Genomic DNA, 21,648 nt, shown 5'->3' on the forward strand with positions numbered 1-21,648 from the left:
TCCATTTCAACAAAACATTCAGCTCCTATTCTTGCTAACTTCTGAGTTGCAGTGGCTTTATTGCATTTTTTTTCTATATAGCTTTGTGTAATATTTTTACTCAGTAGAAACTTCTATCAGTTAATTTGTTGATTCTTAAAATTTTACCAACAATAGCATATCTGATCAGATAATTTTTAATGTTTAGCTAGACATAATGATGATAATTGCTACATTGCTATTTGAAAAATCTAGCAAAATCTATTTAAGCAAAAAGACGATTGGTCAGTGACTACTTTGACTCTTAGCTATGCTGTAATTTGTTATTGCCAAGCCATTGGCCTTTCCTGGGCTAGCTGTAGCACAGCCCACTGAAAGCATACCCATGTGTCCCTCAGCATGTAGTAGATTCACACTGACAATAGGTAAGAAAAGTAAAGTGATTTTTATTTTGGTGATGAGATGCTTCAGGAAAAGGACATGAGATGGAATAAGCACTTTGTTTTAGAGCCCAAAAATTCTGTATTTGAATCCCAGTTCCATCATTGACCAGCTTTTCAACCTTACGTAAGTTACTGAATCTCTCAGACTAAGAGTCCTCATCTGTAACGTCTCTAAGGTAATCATAATACCTACCTTACAACATTCTTAGAATTAAATAAGTTACTGCATCAAAGTATTCAGCATAATACCTGATATGTAGCAAGCACTTAGTAAATGTTAGCTATCACTGTCATTTATTTTTATTAATAATAATTGAACTTTAGCTCTTACTGCCCATAAATGTCGATACATGCCAAGGAAGCTTTCCTGTACTATGGATATTTTTGTGCATATCTTTCTTCATTACTAGAGTATAAGTGTCTAGAACCCTGAAGACTTTGTATCCCTTGGCATTTAGCACAGCAGAACTTTCCTAAAGAACTTGGATTTCACAAAAATCCTTGCCATATACAGGGATGGAAACTTACCATGAAAAGAAGCCATTAACTATAATCCCTTTTTAAAAATGACTTCCTTAAGCTAGGAAAACATTTTAAAGACCACAAATGACCCAGATAAGAAAGATTTTTTTATTCATTCCCTGAAACTAGACACTTCACAGTTTGGGACTGTGAATCACATTCCAGTTAAGAACTTACGGATTTAGCCATTTATAGACTGTGGCATGGAGTGGTTCAGGAAGCAATTTTTGCTTTGCCAATTGCAGACCTCTTCTTCATATATTTAAAGGAAGTTTTCAAATTTCTGCCAATGATCATTTTTCATTGGTAACCCAGAGGAGTTTTGAATTGTCATTTTGTGGGCTTTATCAGGAAGCTTAAATCCAGGATTTAATTAATCAGAGAACGCAAGATTGGATTTCTGCATTTTCCAGTTTTGAAATCTATTTAATGTGGCTAATAGACCGAACTTTTGTCATGTTAGTGTTCACACTGGGGGCAATGAAATATAACATTACATAATTCTTTTAAGAAGATCCTGAGAGTTTAGTGGATAGTCTAATGGCAGAAGACCCTTGGGAACACAGAGATGCATAATCCTCTCAGAACTATTCATATAGTTCAACACAATTTTCTTTTCAGTTTTCACAAAAAAACAAGTATACAAGGGCAAGGGAGGTAGGGGAAGAGGGCTGTTATTGTAGCTGGGATGATAGGAATAGCCCCAGCTGGCCTGTAGATGATATAACATACAGGTGTTTGCTGTGGTCTAACCACATAACCTTGATTGCAGTAATGTTTCTACCTTCCTAAAGTGATCATTAAATGAAATATAGAGAAGCATGTTGTAAGCTCTAAAAAGCTATACAAATGTACCATGTTAACCATTCCATAAATATTTATTAAACACCCACTATATACCAGACTCTGTCCTAGGGATAAAGATAAAAAGTTAGATAAGGTACGTCTTTAGCAGGGGCACCTGGGTGGCTCAGTCATTTAAGCATCTGCTTCGGCTCAGGTCATGATCCCAGGGTCCTGGGATTGAGCCCCGCATGGCGCTCCCTGCTCAGCGGGAAGTCTGCTTCTCCCTCTCCCTCTGCCTGCCACTCCCCCTGCTTGTGTTCTCTCTCTCTCTGTCAAATAAATAAAATCTTTAAAAAAAAAAACAAAAAAGATAGGTCTCTAGCAGTGAGGAACCAATAGCTCACCAAGGAAAGACAGACTTGTGGACCACTTAAGTACAGTGAAGTATCATAGGTGTACGAGGGAGAATATTCCAGGTGTAGCTGTGGAATTAGATTGCTGAGGGGGACTATGCACAGGATTTTGGAGTCAAGAAACTCTAAAGCCACATTGTTGTAAAGACTATCCATGTTCAGGTTGAGGGAACATCAGGAGGGAAACTGGGTCAAAAAAGTTTGACCCAGTTGCCAAAGCCCTTATTAAATAGGTGGAACAATGGGGAGAGGTCAGAAAGTGGCAGAACTAGGAACTGGACAGATGTGGTATGGAGCAATAACATGAGCCTCTGGGGAGGAGGGGGGTTGATATGATAGTTGAAAGAAATGACCTGGAAGTAGCATTGTGGAGCCTGGAGAGTGGTACCATCCCAGGCTTGGTGCTTGGGCTGTGAGAGCATGAACAGTCTTCTCAGAAGAGGCTGAGAGGTTAAATGTCCTGGAGGAAGGGTTGTATGTCCTGGAGGAAGGTGGAACAGGAGCGGGGAGAAGGAACTGTGAGAAGGGTAAGGATGCAGGGGTCCAATAACAGCAATATATGTCATTTATTGAGCACCTAGGATGTGCCAGGTACTGTACTTGGCTGTTTTATGCATTTAATCCTCACAGGACACTACAAACTAATTGCTATCATCTGGATTTTACAGATGAGGGCATAAGGCATAAGAGAGACCATATGCATCAGTTAGGGTCACACAGCAAATCTACTTTAGGATCACTGAATCCAGAATCTACCTGAGTGTAAAGCTGTGCTTTTGCATTGTTCCACATGCCTTCAGAGAGAGCACCATGGGAAGGATTTGGAGGGAAGTCAGAGAGGATGGCAAGAACCCAAGGGAGGAAGCAGCACTAAATGAGAATGGAAATACAATAGAAGAGAACACTATTAACCAGAGATGCTTGTGTTTTTACTGGTGGATGAGAATGCCAGGGCTATGAGAACTGGAGTCCCTTAGGCCTCTAGTGGAGTCTTAGACCTGGTGAGCTTAACAATTTTCTTGCTGCAGGTTTAGGTAGAGCACTGCTGTGAAGGTGTCCTGGTGTCTTTTGAAGAGAATTCTCCCAGGCAGTTAGTGAAGGGATTGGGGGAAAGGGGACAGTTGTTCTGACTGTCAGTTGTCAGTCTTTTAGCACAGGTAATGGAGAGCAGAGAAGGAAGTGTGGGCTGACACTGGCCTCTCACTTGCATGCAGGGTGAAGCCAATCAGATTTTGGGGAATCTTGACCACTTTGTACTTTGGGACATCTAGAGCTATGTGGTACAAATTGGAATTTTCACTGGACTGTGGTGAAAAAAATAGGTGGCAGTTTACCAGTTACTATCCAAGACAGCTTTATAACAGAGACTGGGAAAGGAAATATTTTTGCCATCCAGGCACGGCTAATGTCCCACTTTCCTTTACAAAGAGACACTTAATGTTACAGATGAAGCGGCAACTCCCCATAGCCATGCAGAGAGGTAGTGTGTTGACTGTGGGCACAGGCCAGGACTAGAGACTTTTCTGGAAGGAAAGAAGTAGTCCAGCTCTGCAGCTGGTAAGAGTGGCCTCACGGTGGATCAGGTTAGGAGAAGCAAAGAAAAGGCAGAGGTGAGCAACTGAAGAAAAGCTATGACTCTCACAACCTTGCTTTCACTAAAGTGCTTCCATTGGAATTCTTGATTGCCATAAAAATAAATATGCCCTTCAAAGTAACACATGTGCCAGCTGATCCAGTCCATCACAGGAGTGATTGGGGCAGTGAGAGAATAACAAATGTCCTCAGAAAGAGAATAATAAAGAAAAAAGAAGAGGAAGTAGCCTTAAAAGCCTTCAGTTTGTATAGGATGCTTATAGAAATTGGATCCTTACTGTAAATGTGGTTTCTGCAACTCTGCAGGTAGGAATTCTGTTTTCCCTTTGAACCATGTCAGCACTTTATCTGTACCTCTCTCATAACACTTTTTGTATCCTACACTGTTTAATAGTTTTTATGTTTTTCCTACTTCTACTAAACTGGTAATTCCTCAAAGGCAAGGATAGTGCCGATTACATTCTGTATCCCCCACAATGCTTTGCCTTCGGTAGCTACTCAGTGTTCTGGGTAGTCCAAGGACACTATGATTCCTCTGAATTTGTTATCTCTTTACTTGGCTACCAAAGACATCACTTTGCAAAGCCAGCCTTCTTCTTTTTCTGGAGTCAGGGACTGAAGTATTTTAAAAGTGTTTTAGGGATGCCTGGGTGGCTCAGTTAAGGGTCTGACTTTTGCTCAGGTCGTGATCTCAGGGTCCTGGGATCAAGGTGAGCCTCGGGCTCTTTGCTCAGCAGGGAGTCTTCTTGTCCCTCTGCCCCTTCCTTTCCCCCGCCCTTCCCCCGCCATACTCTCTTTCTCTCTCTCAAATAAATTTTAAAAATCTTTTTTAAAAAATGTTTTATAATGTTTTGAGTATGTAGGAGAAATACTTTGTTTGAGGAATGTTGTTAAGCCCTCTCATCAAAAATAGCCTTTCCATCTACCTCCCAGTTCTGCCAGAACAGAATAGATTGGCAAAGGTAGTTCAGAGCAAAAAGCAACGTAAAGCCGTCTGCTCGTGGCTGTGCAGGTGCCAGTGGAGGAGGGGTGGTTGATGGGTGGGATGCTATGTGCTATAAAAATGTTCAGCCAACCAACTGAACAGGGGTGCATAGATTTAGACTTTGTGAAATACCTTCCCCAGCTTGTATATATTCCTGTGTACTCTGTGATCCTAGGCCAGCAGTCTTCTTTTTTTTAATAAGATTTTATTTATTTAGAGAGAGCAGGGGAGGGGCAGAGGAGAGAGAGAGAGGGAATCCCAAGCGAACTCTGCGTTGAGCACGGAGCCTGATGCAGGGCTTGATCTCATGACCCTGAGATCATGACCTGAACCGAAATCAAGAGTCAGATGTTTAACCATCTGAGCCACCCAGGCGCCCAGGCCAGGAGCCTCTAAAAGGAAACTGGTGATGAGAAGTCTCACAACATAAGCGAATTAGTGGCCCCCTGAGACGGTGAAGCAGGCAGCATCTCAGAATGGCAGCAAGAGCGGTGGGAATGGAAGAGTGGGCCAGGAAGACACATGTGGTACTTAGTCTCCGGCTGAGCAGAGGAGCTCCGTTCTGAAGGCTGCTGTTGCTCCCTTGGGGACTGCTACCCAGGTATTAGCATGGAACAAAACCAGTGACACGAAAGCTGTTTTAATTTTTACAAAATCTACTTAAGCATGAGTCCCTCTCTGTGAGTCTTTACGGTTTTGTTACTCAAATCTTGAGTCTGGTTTTCCTGGAAAATTGGAAGCAATGGTTGGGCAGGTAACGGCAATCATTGTGAGTACGGAGCAGAAAGGAAGCTTGGATAGTGAAGGATAGGAGGGTGCATGCTGGCTGCTGGCATGGACTGTGTTAGAAGCCCTAGGGTGATCATTTCCAGGGGCTGTTACAGACTTCCCCCTGGGAAATATAAACAGGAAAACATTTGGATTTGGCCTGACTGGCTTTACAATAAGCATGTTTGTTCAAATAAATTATTGCATTAAGATGAACCTGTTTCTTCTACCCTAACGAAAGGAGTTTTTGTACCCTGAGTGTTGTAGATATTATCAGTGGAAGAGCTTATCTTTATATAAAGATCACCCTTACGGAGCATGGACAGCCCTGCCAAGATTCCCAGTAGCTTGTTTAATCAGCTGCATTAATGCAGAGGTTTTCAGTTAGTAGAATTGTCCATTTTCACCCCTTATTTGCTTGTAGATCCAGAGACCAGGTCACCAAATTTGGGCTCCTAGTCATCCTCTGAGGAGAGGTGGCTTCTCATTTCCCTGAAATGAAGGTAAATGCTGTCTATGTGTGTTTGGGTTGGAGAGACCAGCCTGTAGTGAAGGTAGCCCTCTCTACCTACCCTCCACCATCAGTCATGCCAAGTTGCAGGGTGGGGACTACATAGAAACTTGCTCAGGCAGAGCATCCAGATGGACTGTTTGGATGCCCCTTCACTGAATGGCTCACTCTGACCTCTGCCTTAAGCAAGAAATAGAAGACCAAGATGACATAGCTGTGGTCACACAAAGCCTATTAACTACATTGGTTGTCTTTGTTTATTAAATAACTCTTAGATTCTTTTTTTTTTTTTTGAAACAAGAAATTTGAACCACATTTTGTTTGAGGATACTCCAGAGAGATGTAGCAATGTGGTTATCATTTTACAGACTTTTAAACAAAACTGTTAGCAGTTTACAACTTTGTTTAAAGAACAATGGTTTGGAACACAGGCCTGTCTTAGCAAGACCCAGAGGACAGTGACCAAGGCAGAGAAGAATCCAGGGCAGAGCTGGCTGACTAAGGCTTGCTTTTTTGCAAAGCCCAGGAATCCAAAGATTAGGGTTGAGGTTCTCTTACCATTTTGCAGGAGTAGCAGTTATTTGGCCCTGTTGCTTTGGTGATTTACACCAATGCCCTCAGCTTGTTAGCTCTCTTCAAGTTGAAGAGAAATTCAGGAAATGTGGGGATGAAAATGCTCCCCTCTGTTATTTTCTCTTACCCCAGAGACTGGTCAGCTGAGTACCACCATTTTTAACATAGCTCATTCATTGCCCAGGTGTTGCCATCCTTGTTTCTTCCCTTCCATATTTTATACCTTTATAGTCACTTTATAGCCAAAACCTTATCTGTGCTTTTATTCTTTTTTTTCTAAAGATTTTATTTATTTATTTATTTATTTGAAAGAGAGAAAGAGAGAGAATGCAAGTGGGGCAGGGGGAAAAGGAGAGAAACTCAAGCAGACTCCACTGAGCGTGGGGCCAGCACGGGACTGGATGTCACGACCCCGAGATCATGACCTGAACCAAAATCAAGAGTTGAACACTTAATCCACTGAGCCACCCAGGCACCCCTACCTGTGCTTTCATTCTAATTTTTCTTTTAAAATATCTGCCTTTACCTAACTGTCTTCTCATGATACAATTTACATTTATAATAAACTTCATTTACGAGTTGTTTCTTCTACTATAGTTGGCTCTAGCTATTGTTCTTTTAGCCTTGTCTTGGCAGTGTTCACATGAACACCTAACAATAAGTCTCATAAACAGTCCTCTAAAAGCATACAAGTATTTATGCCTATGTCACTTTTTCTAGCCTTTTTATAAAGCTGAGTTAGTAGATAGTGTATTTGCCTACCAAAGATCAAAACTGAAATAGCCTATAATTGAAGCTGACCAATAATATTGATTTGGGGGAAGCAACATTTAGTTTCCAAGTACATGAAACACATTCGTATTATAGGAATTTAGACTAGTAATATCCTTTTGAAACATGCTTTTTTAAAACTCAGTTTATACTCCAGGAAGGCATTTCTTTTGGATCAATTGCAGTTTATATACAGATTAGTTCCACTAGACTTAGCTGGACCTTTTGAGTTTTGTTTTTTTTTTTTTTCCAACCAAAATTGCCTTCCTTGTGCAAATGAACTATCCAGATGTGGAAAGGAACATAATAATAAAATTATGTGCCAAAATAACTAGCTTACATGTAATACTGTGATTAAAATGTTAACTAATTCTGGGACAAAGGGAATTCCAGGAAGACACTCTAATCATTGAAAAGGGCAGTTAAAGGGCTGTAAGATTAACCATTTTTAACCTAAAACACGGCATTTCTCATGTACCCTTTAAGCAGTACTGACAAGTATTTCCTGGAGATTAATGACCATCTGAGTTAATGGGCTGAGGGAAGGTCATTAATCCTTACACAAAGGTAATTTGGAAAGCAGAAATGAAAAACAACTGCAAGGTCGAGGTGATGGAATCCCAGGAGATGTTTCAGAAGATTGGTTCCCTTTTCAGTAAGCCCATACTTAACTACTGTTCTCACTCTCCCTTCTCCACATGGCATACGTCAGACTCAGGTTTTCAACCTCCTGGGATGCAATTAAGCTTCTGAAAATGCCTTGTAATCTCTCCTTCCACCAAACAAAACCCTTTTTATCAATGAGCTTCCTCTTCTCACTGTTTCTTAAAACCATCTTGGAAGTCATTCATTTTACATAGCTTCTTGCCATCAAATGCGTTTTATTGGTTTAGATGGGGTTGTGCTTGGGAGTCTAGAATATAAAAAACCAAGGCAGTCAGAATATACTTCCTGTGGGTTTTGATTAGATAAATATCTATGTGTGCTATACATATGATATGCAGAAAATATGAAATTACTGTCAGGGGAAGGCTGGGATTGATGGAACAGTCAGACCTAGATACCACTTCAGCAAATCAGAAGAGGTGGACTCATCTAAAGGACACAGAAACAAGTTGGTACAATCAGGATACCATTACAAGCAGAAGTCCAGGCTTCCAGACTGTGGAACACCTCCAGGGCTATACACTAGCAGATGATGATGTCAGACTTGGTGGAAGCTCAGTCCTCCTCTAGGCCAGCCTAGCCTGCACTCATTCTGCATGTTGGCTAATCTGTATCTGTTCCAACAACCTTCCCATCTGGTCAGATTTATTAATCTCAGGATTATGCAAGATAGCATACGCCTTCTGAAGCAAGAAGGACTCTGGTAGAAATAGAGCAAAACGGTGGCAGAGGATCTAGAGCCATGTGGTGAAAGATTGTAACAACAAACCCCACTCTGGTTCTTTACCCAAAGAATTGTTGAGAGCTGGAGAATGATTCTTAGTTGAAAAAGGAGATCTGCCTTCATGCGTGGGCATCATCTCCTGTAATAGTTTTTCCCTTGTGAGAGTTTTAGGATCCAGGAGCTTACACCCTTACCTCTGCTAGGGTATGTTGCTCATCTTCCTCACCTTCCTTCCTAAAAGCTTCTTTTGGAATCCTTCAGATGAGTTAAACCCCATTGAATTCACTCAAGTGGTGTCTGAGTGTTCCACTAATCCAGCCAATACTCTGATTCCTATAGTATGTTTTTACATGTTTGGAAAATTTTAAATACCAGAGTTCATTTTCCTGCTTAAAAAGAATAAAAACTACTGAAAATTAATAAGATAGCAGAAATGTGCTAAAGGAAACTCTAAGAACAATTTTCTGGTCACTAGGGCAAAAGGTAGAAATGCAGAAGCCCCATTAAAACGGTGACTGGCATTTTGCCATTAACATGTATCTGATCTAACTCTAAAAGCATAAGATCCTTGTCAATTTTGTGACAGAGCCAAGAGATGGAAATTTGTAGCTACCAGTTCAAACTGAACTACTGTTTTAGTGCTTCAAGTACAGGTGAAAATCTTTATGTTCTTCCATACTGTTAAAAAAAAAAAATCCTTGTTTATATACAGATTAGTTCCACTAGACTTAGCTGGACCTTTTGAGTTTTGTTTTTTTTTTTTTCCAACCAAAATTGCCTTCCTTGTGCAAATGAACTATCCAGATGTGGAAAGGAACATAATAATAAAATTATGTGCCAAAATAACTAGATTATTTAGGTCATGATTGCAGTTTTATAATACCATCTGGGAAAATTACTAAGTGCATGTGAATTTGAGGTAAACTAAAGTTTTTCTCCCTTCAGTGGGCATTATTGCCTCTTGGCACTTTGTTGGTAGTGGAATTTCCTAGTCACTTTGCTTAACTTTAAGGGTGATGGGTCCACAACTGTGTAATGGTTTGAACTGGAGCCTTCCTTCCACTTCCATTTGGCAGGTATTTAATGCATCAATACAGTCTTTCTGAAACTTGACCTACCCACTTAACAATAGGATAGTAAAACTTGTTGTTTTGTGTGCAAATGCTATCTTTCCAAATTAGGAAAAAACAAATAAAACCCTGTAGAAGTGCCTCATTTTAAAAAGAGTAATTTAATACTCTACTGTTAACATTCTCCCAAGGTAGTGTTACATAAATAATTACTGCTACACAGGAAGAGTCATTTCCCATCCCGGAATAATTTGCGCACATTTAGGAATTTCATTGTCTCCTCAGAATCTTCTGGGCAATAGGCCCATAAATTATCACGTTTTGAGTATGGAACTTCCATACATGATTTAAATTTTATGGGAGGAAAGAGCAAGAGAATTGGGGGGAAAAAAATAGTTACTTGCTAATGGCTGGGGAATCTCAGGGAAAGGAAAAGGATATTTCTACTTCTGTAACATAGATCAAGGAAATTTATGGTTTGCTTTTAATAATCAGCTTTCTGGGTTTATTTTTTAAGTGCCAAAAGCACCAAATGTGGTATTTTAAATCCATACTGTCTGTGCATGTGAAGTGTCTAGAGCAGTGATTCTTAGGGTCCTGAAGAAAACACGTTATTTAAATGCTAGTTCCCTGGTTTTCTAGATTTGGTCTAGAAGAAGACTTCTTAATTTGGTCCAGGGGATCCAAAGTTTCATGTCTATGTGTTTTCTGGGTCCTTGTAGCATTTATCAATTTCTCAGTAGGACCTGGCATACCACATTTTCACGACTAAATTTTGTTAGAACACTAACATAGTGTATAACACTATGGTGTGCGTTTTCTATGTTAATAATAATGGTGATGATAGCTCCTGATTATGAACACTTACTGTGCGCCACTAACTGAACTTAACACTTTATATTCCTCATTTAGTGCACCCAACAAGGCAAGTATAGGTAGTGTCTCCATTTTATGATTAAGGAAACTTAAGGCCTTGAGAGGTTAAGTAACTTGTTGAAGATCACACAGAACTAGAATTAGGACCCATGATGCCATCTGGGAAAATCCACACTCTTAGGCATTATGTAGTATGATCATAAACACATCGATTTATAGGTTTAGTTCTTTCTAAATGGCGTCTTGTTTGGTAATGATGAATTCCATTCAGACAGCCCTTACTCTGTTCTAGTGGTTGGGCATTTCTTCTTATCTAGATGCTACTAGGATTCCGAGATCAACATTAGATTGTGGGACCCAGGAAGGTGCTTGGCATTTGTTTGCTACATAAATAAGTAAGCAAAAGAATACATGTGTGTCCTTACCAAACATGGCCTGGGTCATCTTCTTTTGTTTTTGTGATTCCCCTCCATACTGGGTATAGGTGGTAATGCCAGCGGTGGTGGCAGTGGTGACTGTCGGTTTGGGCACATATAGGACAGGCAATAATGTCTATTGACCACTAACATCAGCTGATATTCCCTTGTAATTGCATATTTCTCAGAAGCCAGCAGTCTTTGGCCAATTTCTCAACACATTTGGAAGGCAGCTACTTGAAATATTTTACTTTTTTTTTTTTTTTTGCACCATGGCTTTTTTTTCATTAGACCGTACAATTTTAACAGTCTGTGTCACACAAGAGTAGTTAGTTGAATTTCTGTAGGTTGATCGTTGTTTACTATCTCTTGAAAACAAGCATATTGCTCTGCCTCTGACTAGTTCTGAGACATTGGGAAAACTTTCTCAAGCCTCCATTTTTCATCTGTAAAATGAAGAGGGTGGACTATATCAGCTATTTTAGAAGGATTTCTTTTCCTTTATTTTAGTACCCTGTAATTTCTTTCTTTCTTTTTTTTTTTTTTTTTCCCCACTGAAAACCTACAAGAACTCCAGTACATCAACATCAAAGAACAGTATGCTGGTTGAAGTTTAGAGTAGAAGGCACACAGACAGTGACCCCAACATCTTTTTTTCATTTATTTTATTAAGATATGATTTACATGCAGTAAAATTCACCCTTTATAGTGTACAATTCTGCAAATTTTGACAACTCATAAAATCATGTTATAGTCAAGACATTGAGCAGTTTCATCACCCCAAAACGTTTTCTCTCACCCCTTTCTGAGTCAGCCCCTCCCCTGAGGACCAGCTGCTGGCAACCACTGATCTGTTTTATGTCTCTTTAGTTTTTCATTTTCCACACTGTCATGTAAATGGATTCATTTAGTATTTACCTTTTTGGGTCTGAGTTCTTTTACTTAGCATGATGCATCTGAAGTTCATCCATGTTGTTGTATGTATTCTTAATTCATCGTATGAATGTACTATATAATGGATAATGTATTCATTCACCAGATGAATGATATTTGGATTGTTCCCAGTTTTTGGCAACTACAAATGAAACCACTATTAATATTGTAGCTTAACATTTTAAGGTTAGTGATGTGTCAGTTAGTTGTTAAATTATATTAGCATCAAATTCAAGAATCATCGAGGGAAGAGATAGATACTGCAGTCTGCATCTGCAGATATGTTTCATTATGACCCTTTCCCCAAATCCAAGATGGAGTCCTTAGTAACTTCTTTACACATACCCACCCTTCAAAATGTTGGAAACTGTCTTAGCTATAGGTAAGGCACAGAGTGAGTAGCTTATAAATAGCAGAAATTTATTGCTCAAAGTTCTGAGGGTTAGAAGTCTGAGATCAGGGTGGTCAGGTGAGGGCCCTCTTCCAGGTCACTGACTTCTCCTTTTCTCACAAGGCAGAAGGAGCTAGGGTGTTCTCTAGAACCTCTTTTTATAAGGGCATTCATGAGGGCTCATGATTTAAACATCTCCCAAAGTTTTTACCTTCTAATTCTACCACATATGGAGGTTAAGATTTCAACATATGGATTTGGTGGGGACACATTCAGACCACAGCAGTAGCCATATTTAGTCTTCTTGTTTGGAGAAGAAATATGAGGACATGTCATCTCAAGTAGAGCTAGTGCCAAGATAAATCAAATAAAGTCACGAATAGACCTCAGGTAGTTTTGGGAACTTGAAGACTGGAGCTAAAACATCTCATGCCCCACATTCCCATACAATGGAATATCTATAATCTTGGAGTCTCGGTTTGGGTTGTTTTCAGTGGGAAGCCGGGCAAATCCACTGGGAAACTTGAACTCCCCAAGCTTCAAGGTGATGCTCTGTTATTGTGCTTTCAAATATTCTCTTGTGTTAGGAAGGGTGAGAGTTTATAAATAGATCATTCCTGTGACCAAACCCCTATCTCGCTGCCCCACTTGCTCCTTAAACAAGAAGTCTGCCATGTGTACAGTAGGCCAGACTGAGGATTAGGGCACTTGGTTTCTTATACCCCATTTCTCTACAGCAGTGAACATCTATAGCTTAGTCATTTCAGATGTGTGTTCTCCTCCAATTAGGGTGACTCACCATCCTGGTTTTTCCCAGCACAGTCCTTGTTTTAGCACTGAAAGTCCTGGATTGTGGGGACTCCCCAGTCCCAGGTGCACCTGGAAAATTGGTTATCCTTTATGTTCCCAGAGTTGGATCCAAGCAGCAGATTCCAACTCCTCTGCTTATTGAATCTCCTGAACCCTACAAATGTATTTTTTAAACTAAGAATGGGCAGTTCTAGTTCTGTTGCATGAATGTATGGTGGACCATTAGAGACAAAGTTTCAACAGACTAGGGAAGACCTATATAAATTTTAGAAGAATTAGCACATACTTAGCATAAAACATTTTTAAAAGAAAGGATTTTTGTTTTGTGTTGCTTTTGATTTTGTTTTAATTCTGTGAACCTTCAGCAAATGGATTGAGTCTTAGAGGATACTTTTCTCTAATTGTCAAAGTTCAAGTGGCAAATCACAGTTTGATATTGTCAGACAATCCTAAATGTTCCTAATACAAAATGGTATCCTTGTCAGCAATATTATAAGCATAATAAATAGAATATAGTTACATTAATGGGCCTTAGCAAAAATAGTTAAATATTGTTCTAACTCTAGCCAAATGAATTTTATTCTTTCATATTTTAACCAAAATTTGCCAAACAAGAATTATGATGAAAAATGTCAGTGATTTTTTTTTTTTAATTCAAGTACTAAACACGTTTAACTTATTTAAGGAACAAGTCTCCATCTCAATCACAGGCATTTCTCCCCTAATATAAAGTTATTTTTTAATTGGTTGGGGGGAAATACAATAATAAGATTTTAAATTCTGAGGTACAAACTACACCTGCTTAGGATCTAAAACTGAAATGGAAAACACAAGGCTTAACCCCACATGCTCCCTGATCAAATGCAAAAAGTTCTTAAAATAGCTTCGTGTGAAGATGTTCAGAGCAGCTGAAAACCAAGATGTTGGTGTCCCTACTTACAACCTGGCAGCTTATTACCATGGCTCAGAGGCAGCTGCCCCTGTCTCTTTCTGTTTCAGGGCCAGGAGCATCAGCTCTAAGGAGAAGCACCGAATCAGCCTCTATCTACATTGCTGTCATCCCCTGAATTCTACTTTCCTAGTCAAGGGATTGTCCCTAGATCCACCATGAAGACCTGTGACATTCACTCCAAGCCACTAATATGAAGGGAAAAGTTTCCAAACAAACTTAAATAGGTATATAATAAATTCCAGGAAAAATGTAAGAAAGAAATGAAGTCTTGTGTATTTGATGGGTTATAGCTGTTAAGAGACAGTAAAAGTTATGTGTGGTATCTTACTGCTACCTCAGTAGCTTAGTTATCAGCAGGTCAGTGTGCTCTCTCAAAATTCATTGGAAAGGCCTTCTTCATTCACTTAAGACTGTTCTGTTCAGCTCCACTTACCTTGCTATAGCTCTCAGTTAACCATGTTTACTGTTTTTTCCCATAGAGAATTTTTTCCTGGGATAGTCTCTCTTACCCATGATAAAATGCTTCTCTCAAGGGCCCACTTATGTTTCTATCAGCAGCAGGATCTGGATTGGTGGATAATTGGTATAATCTGATGAGACGATATTTTATGTTGCCAGGCTGGTGGCACTAACCAGCAGTTTAAAATTCCATTTCCATTCACATGTAAGTGAATATACTGATATACTCTTCCTGTACTAAAAAGAAGAAAGAAGTAGCTTTCATCTCTTTTAGCAGCTAAGCTGATTTTTCAAGGGCCCGAAGAAAGAACTGTGGAGTGAGTACGTAGAAGGGAAATGGAGGCAAGAAGAGAATCGGGTTGGGGAAGGCCTGAAGCTCTCCTCTGTCAATAAACTTTCCAATTGGCTGCTATCACCTTCAAACAGTAGAGTTTGGAGCTGTGAATACTCATGTTGAAAACTCAGACGTTTACTGTTCTTTCATTTGAGAAATTACTTATGAGACTGTGCATTAGAGAGAAAATTAGCTGTGCTAATCCCTTAGGTGTCTAAAACCTGGTTTTTCCATCTGCTGAACAGGGGATAATACCTGCCTTTTCTATCACACAGGATCACTATAGGATCAAGTGAGTGACTGATAATTGAATTCTGTTAACAATGTAAAATACCTCATGGGGTAAAATGACATTGTTGTTATGACTAAGGCCGTCATAAAAAGTCTCCTCAGGGTGAGAAACATGGTACTGCCATTCTTTCATATGTAGCCTCCAATGACAGACTGTCTCTGTCAAACAGATTAGACAGAAATTTCTTGAACTTCTGTCAGATTTGAACCCCAGATAGCTGTGAGGCTATCATGCAGATTTTTGTTCTGATGTCTTCCTTAGAGACTTCCTGTCTGACCAAATTCTGAAGAAGCAAACAGTATCAGTTATGTGAACCTTTTGTGTTTAACATCTATAGCTTGGAATAGAAATGTCAACATCCTTCAAAGAAGGCTCAAGTATTTCTGCTAAAATGTATATCCAGCCTGGTTATTTGATGCTGAATTGGTCACTGTAATTGTCTCCATACCTTGCAGACACTTAATAACCCTTTTTAAAGTAGGGAGGAAAGTTTTCTGGTCCTAAACTTTTAATCAGAAATGAGAAACAAAATACTTACCATGGTAAACAATGCATAATATATAGGTTCAGATCACCAGCCATCAGCCCCTCTGTGAAGATCCCTATAATTCGGGGCATATAAAAACCATGTTTGCCTTATTCACTGGTGTATCCCCAGGAACCCGGCACATAGTAAGACCTGGCACATAGTAGGCACTCTAAAATATTTGCTGAGTGAATGAACAAATGAGCAAACAAATTAAGCCCTTTACTATGAAAATGTTTCCCCTAATTGTACTGAAACAAATAATATTCTGTGCTCATCATGAGTGGTTATTTAATGCTGATGGTCACTAGTTCTATTTGAAGTAAATAAAAGGAACTAGGATTTTTTTTTCTTTAAATTTTTTTAATGGGACATATTGGACATGTATTTCAGTGATAATGAAAATTTTGCTTTAGGTTAAGACAATAATATGGACTCTCTTCTGAAGAAAAGACTACAAGGCCCTTTACTTCTGTTTTTTCCCATCTTGGGCCTGTCCAACTCTTGGAAAGTTGCAATATCAGTCTCCTGTGATAGTGCTCTATCAAATGCACCATCAGTTTGAAAACACAATAAAGAATTTCCATCTCCAGTGGCAATGCCACCTAACTAAGACCAGTTCTTGGCTAACAAATTCTTTGGTTCAATAACAGTTTAAGCAAAAAAGACAATTACACGTGGACAGAAGCTAGACTGTTAAATAAATTGCACTACCTTTGCTAATAAGAGTACTTTTATTTGCCACAGATTTTTGATAGTGCAGTTTTGCATTGGTTATTATAAGAACCCAAACCCTGCATTCTTTTGGGAAATTATTTGGAAAACTCTCATCAAAGTGACCTGTCTTAATTGTTCTACATCTTTGTTTTAAAGAAGTGGAAATAGCCCATGAAAATTATTGCTGCCATTAGAAATATTCAATAGGAAACAGCTTTTAAAGTGTTTATGCTGATTTTTAATTAATCGTTATGGAGTTTCATAATAATGTTAACTGATAACAGCAGAGATATATTTACTTAGAATATTTTTTTGAGGGATAGAAAATTGATATATTGGTAAGTTTCATCATAGAGAAAGCATTTTCAATTATAGCTAGAGGAACATTGTCATAAATTGAAAGAATTGTCTCCAGTAGCACACTACCCTATGTCCTGCTTTATACAAACCTAATACACAGATGGCATATGCTTGTGTTGTCAAGCAATATTTGTATTGCACTTCTTGTAATCTTCCCAAAGTTTGTGCAGATAGTGAAAAGATATGTGATCATCAGTTGCCATTAAGAGAAAGGAATAACTGACTATGTCACAAGCATTTTAGCTTAACATGTATCTATGCTGAATGGAGCACCTATATTCAAAACTACAGAGGCACCCTAAATATTGAATAATATTCCCATAGAGCAAGTACAGTGAGCAGAACTCTCTCTGGCATCATTTGGCAACAACCTGGCATCATTTCCCATTGACAGTGAGATGTGCCCATAGATATCAAATCATAGTCTTTGGATTGATAGGTATTTCCCAAGATCTTCTAAAAATCCTACCTCAAAAATATCCTTCTGTTCTCTGACCCCCATTCATCCAAAAAACGTGAACAAAGTAAGGGGAAAAATGCAATCTAGTTGCCATGTTAAGATGCTGCTTTCTCCTCTCTTTCCATGAAAAAAGAATTCCTCCTCTCCAATCCAATGTACATCTCCATTTTCATCACATTTTGATGAGTTCGAAGTTATATATTGATCATTCACAGCAGTTTACAAAAGCAAGCTGTTATAAGGAAAATCATTTGCCCAAACCTATTCTTTTAACTTTTTGACCATTTGTCTTAACTCTTAGAGGATAACAATTTCCAATTTCATTTTGGTTTTCTCTCATACCTGCCAATTTAGCAAAACTCACCTACTGTCAAGACAGTTCCTCTATTTTGCAAGGGGCTCTTATTCACATTAGCCTGAAAGTCAGTCATCTGTCGGAAGCTCTTAATCGTGCCTGAGATTTACTACATTCCCTTGTTTAATATCCAGAAGATCCTGCTCCTGGTTGTTGGATAAGATAGAAACATCCCCCTAAAGCCTCTTCTGAGCAGCGATAGAACACTTACCTTACTGTGCAGGAGGTACCTTTACTTGATTATGCCCGCTAGTTCTCTCTTCTCATCCCCACCAAAATCCAATAGTGAGATCCAGGGACCAACAACAATGTTTTCTTCTTTTCTTTTTGGACACTCTTTCAGTTTTTGTTTTGTGGGCTACAAAGCCACGGAGAGTTTGCAACCAGAGGCCACTGACAGTTCTGCAAAGGAGAGGCAGTAGGGAGCCCAGTACTGACTGGGCCCAAACACAAAATATAACCCTCTTCCCTCTCCGGGCAGTGTCCTTCATACTCTGAAGACAGGCAACCTTGCCGAATCCCTCACCCTACAGCTTGCCAGTCTCCACAGAAGAAAGGGTCTAACTGAAGAGGGCTGCAGGATGAGGCAAGGCAAAAACCGAGAGCCATCTGCCCAGAACAGACAAGTAGAGGCAGGTATAGGTTCTGTGAGTGTGTGTGTGTGTGTGTGCGCGCGCGCGCTTGCATGCCTGTGCCCAGCAGCTGCTCTTTAGATTAGAAGACCCATTGGCAGGCAGCTCTGAAACACCCTCTTGGGTAATTTCAAATTCATATTGCACATCTTGGCTGAGAGAAGAAACTTCCCAGGACAACCTGGGTCCCTTTCTCTGCCTTGTCACTGCCCTGAATATATTGTGAACCACAATCAGCAGGGCCAGCATCTTAGAAATAAATGCCCAGATGGACATTAAATTGTACCTCATTTTGTACCCCGCAACCATGAACTGATGCAAGCCTTGTTTGAGATTTAAGTAATAAGGGCATGACCTCTTCTTGACAGTTGTAACCCAAGGCACTGTAGAGATTCGCTATTATTAACACGATGTTGAACTTTAACTTGAATGCCTGCCTGTTCCATTCAGTGTCATATGAGATGTGAGTACAGAGTGCTGAGGAAGCTCTAGAGCAACATCCAAATGTAGGATGTTATTTATTATTATTAATCAAGTTTTTTGTTTTGTCTTACTCAGGTGTTAAGAGAAATCTCATACCTTACACTGCTAAAATTTGAAGAAACTAATTTTCTCTAAGTGGTATTACTTGTTCCTATTGGAGGAGGAGGGAGGGCAGGAAGAAAGAGCTTGTTCATTTGTTCAGCAAGTATGTGTTGCATCACCAGTTAGGTACCAGGTCCTCTACCAGATAAGCCCACCACTGTCCAGGCACTGAATCTGTACGTTACTTGGTCCTCACAACATCCCTCTAAGTAAGTCCTATATTGGTGATCAAATGAAAAGACCAAACCTGAAAATAATTAAGTAACTTCCCCAGAGTCTCATGGGTGGTAAATATCAGACTGGAAATTCAGAATTGGATTTGAGTTATTCCATAACCCATACTCTTTATTTTTAACTTTAACATTAAAATAATTTGAAACTTACAGAAAAAATAATAGAATAATAAAGAATTCGCATATACTTTTACCCAGGTTTTCCAGTTTTTAACATTTTACCACATTTGCTTTCTTCCTCTCCTCCTTCCTTCACCCTCCACTCTCCCTCTCCCTCCCATGTGTTTATATGTGTGTATATATTTTTTCTGAATCAATTCATACACTTTAGTGTGATTATCCTAAAAGACAAGTACAGTCTTCTTTTTTTTTTCTATTATTGAGAGATAATTGACATATAATATTATATTAGTGACAGGTGTACAGCATAATGATTTGAGTTCACTCTTATAATAACCAAGGTATAACAAATTCAGTAAATTAACAATGATACAATATTACTTTCTAATCCATAGTTTCCATTCAACTTTTCACCAAATGTCTCATTAATATCCTTAGGGGGAAAAATTCTTTTTTCTTTTGGGCAGGATGATATGTTGCATTTAGTTGTCATGTTTCTGCTTCAATCTCGAGCAGTTCTCTGGTCTTCCCTTGTGTTTTGTCATGTGACAGTTTGAAGAGTATGTTTTGTAAAATGTTCCTCAATTTAGGTGTGTGTGATGTTTTCTCATTGCAGGACTGAGTTTTCTGTGTTTTTTGGCAGGAATACCACAGAAGCAATGCTATATTCTTATAATCATATCATGAGACACAAAAATAGATATACCATGTCCATACCAACCCCACTTGGTTAAGGTGGTGTCTGCCAGATATCTCCACTGTGAAGTTATACTTTTTCTGTTTGTAAGGAATGAATATTTTGTGGGAAGATACTTGAAGAATATGTAACTATATTGCTCCTAACTAAACTTTCTACTATAACAAAGAGCTTTCCCTCCCCCCCATTTTTGTATTCTTTTTTATCAATATGCACTTATAGATTTCTGTTTTATTTAGTGGGTTATAATCCATTAATATCACTGTTTTGATATCAAAATGATCTCAGATTTGATCAGTGAGAGACCCTTCAAGCTGGCTGTTGTGTTCTTTTGACAAGTCCTCATCATTTTCTGAGTATGTTCTTACTTTCTGGCACAAGAAAACATACCATATGCATCTTGTACTTTCTCTACCAAGCCCCAGAATTAGCCATATCTTCAAGGAGATCTGGGTCCATTATGGAAAACAGTATGTAGAAACTGAGATCTGGGCATTGGGTGTGCTCACTGGGCTAGGTGTGCTCATTGTTTCTAGGCCCTCTAAGCCCAAAGAGCTAGGAAATAGAAACACATGCACACACCTGTTGTCATATCTGTGGTGTTCTCCCTCTCCCTCCCTCTGTATTAAATACTAGGAGATAGCATCGATAGCCCCAGTTCCAACCTGACATAGGGGTATTCTAGCTTTTATTCTTTTCATGTTTATAACTTTCCATGTTTATAACTGGCGATAGCCTGGTTTCTGTTATCCTCAAACCGTTTACTTATTTTCTCATTGCCCATGTTTGGAACCAATCTTCCAACCCTGCTGACGGCTTCCTCAACCCTACAGTCTTTTTAGCTCCATCAGCCCTAATCCCTCAAGGAAATGGCTTTTGATAACTCTTGTGCCAGAAAGTAAGAAAGTGATTCAGGAAGCCCTAACCCTATACTTTTTGCTAGACTCTTCCTAACAGTTATTACTACTGATGTCTTCAAGGTGTTGAGAGAGATGTAAAGTACTAGTTCTCAAAAATATGGTAAGGTTTAAATGAATTTGCTTATTCATTTTTTCTGTATGTTCCTATGAATTGTAAAAAGAAATGGGTTCTCCTTAGCAGAGCTGGATCACAGGACATCGGAGACATTATTCCCTGGGCATGCCTCACTTTTTCTTCACTCAGATCCCAGGTCCCTTCCTTCCCACTGTCTTCTCCCCATCCCAGTGGATTATGTTCTTCCATGGTGCTCCCAGGGCTTAAATGCACTTACCCTCAATCCACATTATTATAATTGCCAACATATTTGTCTCTCTCTTGCTAGCCTTGGTTTTCCTGGAGTGCAGAATGCACCTTTCAGCATTGTAGCCCCACCCCTAGTATGCAGTCAGTGCACAATAAGCATGTACTGGATGGGGGAAACATCACCAAACACCTTGACCATGGACAAAGGAAAGAAGCAGCTCTAGAATAAAGCAACTTTAGAACAACATCTCAGTAAGCTGAATGGGAAAGAAATAAGAAAAGCACACATATTAAAGCCATCAGTCGTTTTTAAATTCCAGGACTTTAAAATCTTTAAATTCTTTTCCTAACAGACATTTTATCAGCAGTAAATTGGCGGATTTAAATTTCAATATATTATCCTTTCCTTCATGTTACCTAAGGATGGGATTAATGATTTACATGTAAAAATGAAAGGTCTGGATAATCAAAA

The 21,648-nt window shown here is 39.2% G+C and overlaps 2 protein-coding genes across 10 annotated transcripts in view; one reads left to right on the forward strand and one right to left on the reverse strand.

The window, feature by feature from the left end:
• The window catches only part of FILIP1L (filamin A interacting protein 1 like), a 300,285-nt gene extending 282,301 nt beyond the window's left edge, over positions 1-17,984 (reverse strand). For 2 of the 4 annotated variants that reach the window (XM_064584418.1, XM_064587904.1), the window contains exon 1: positions 17,897-17,979. The gene's annotated coding sequence lies outside the window, so the exon portion shown is untranslated. Of the gene's footprint in view, positions 1-17,896 lie in introns of all 4 variants that reach the window. The other 2 variants (XM_045902741.3, XM_064595507.1) reach the window with 2 other exon arrangements.
• The window catches only part of CMSS1 (cms1 ribosomal small subunit homolog), a 380,673-nt gene that overhangs the window by 282,761 nt on the left and 76,264 nt on the right, over positions 1-21,648 (forward strand). The window contains exon 1 of one of the 6 annotated variants that reach the window (XM_064597580.1): positions 5,669-5,992. The exons of 3 other annotated variants lie outside the window; for them this stretch is intronic. Coding sequence is in view for 1 of the 3 variants with exons in the window: in XM_045902746.2 (XP_045758702.1) it covers positions 18,267-18,321 (55 nt within the window). In the remaining 2 variants the exon portion in view is untranslated. Of the gene's footprint in view, positions 1-5,668; positions 5,993-18,160; positions 18,322-21,648 lie in introns of those variants that run through there. 2 more of the 6 variants (XM_045902746.2, XM_054504145.2) reach the window with 2 other exon arrangements.

Source organism: Mirounga angustirostris, unplaced genomic scaffold, assembly GCF_029215605.1.
Source record: "Mirounga angustirostris isolate CCGP_5_RB_7025 unplaced genomic scaffold, mMirAng1.0.hap1 SCAF_1, whole genome shotgun sequence".
Classification (NCBI taxonomy): Eukaryota; Metazoa; Chordata; class Mammalia; order Carnivora; family Phocidae; genus Mirounga; species Mirounga angustirostris.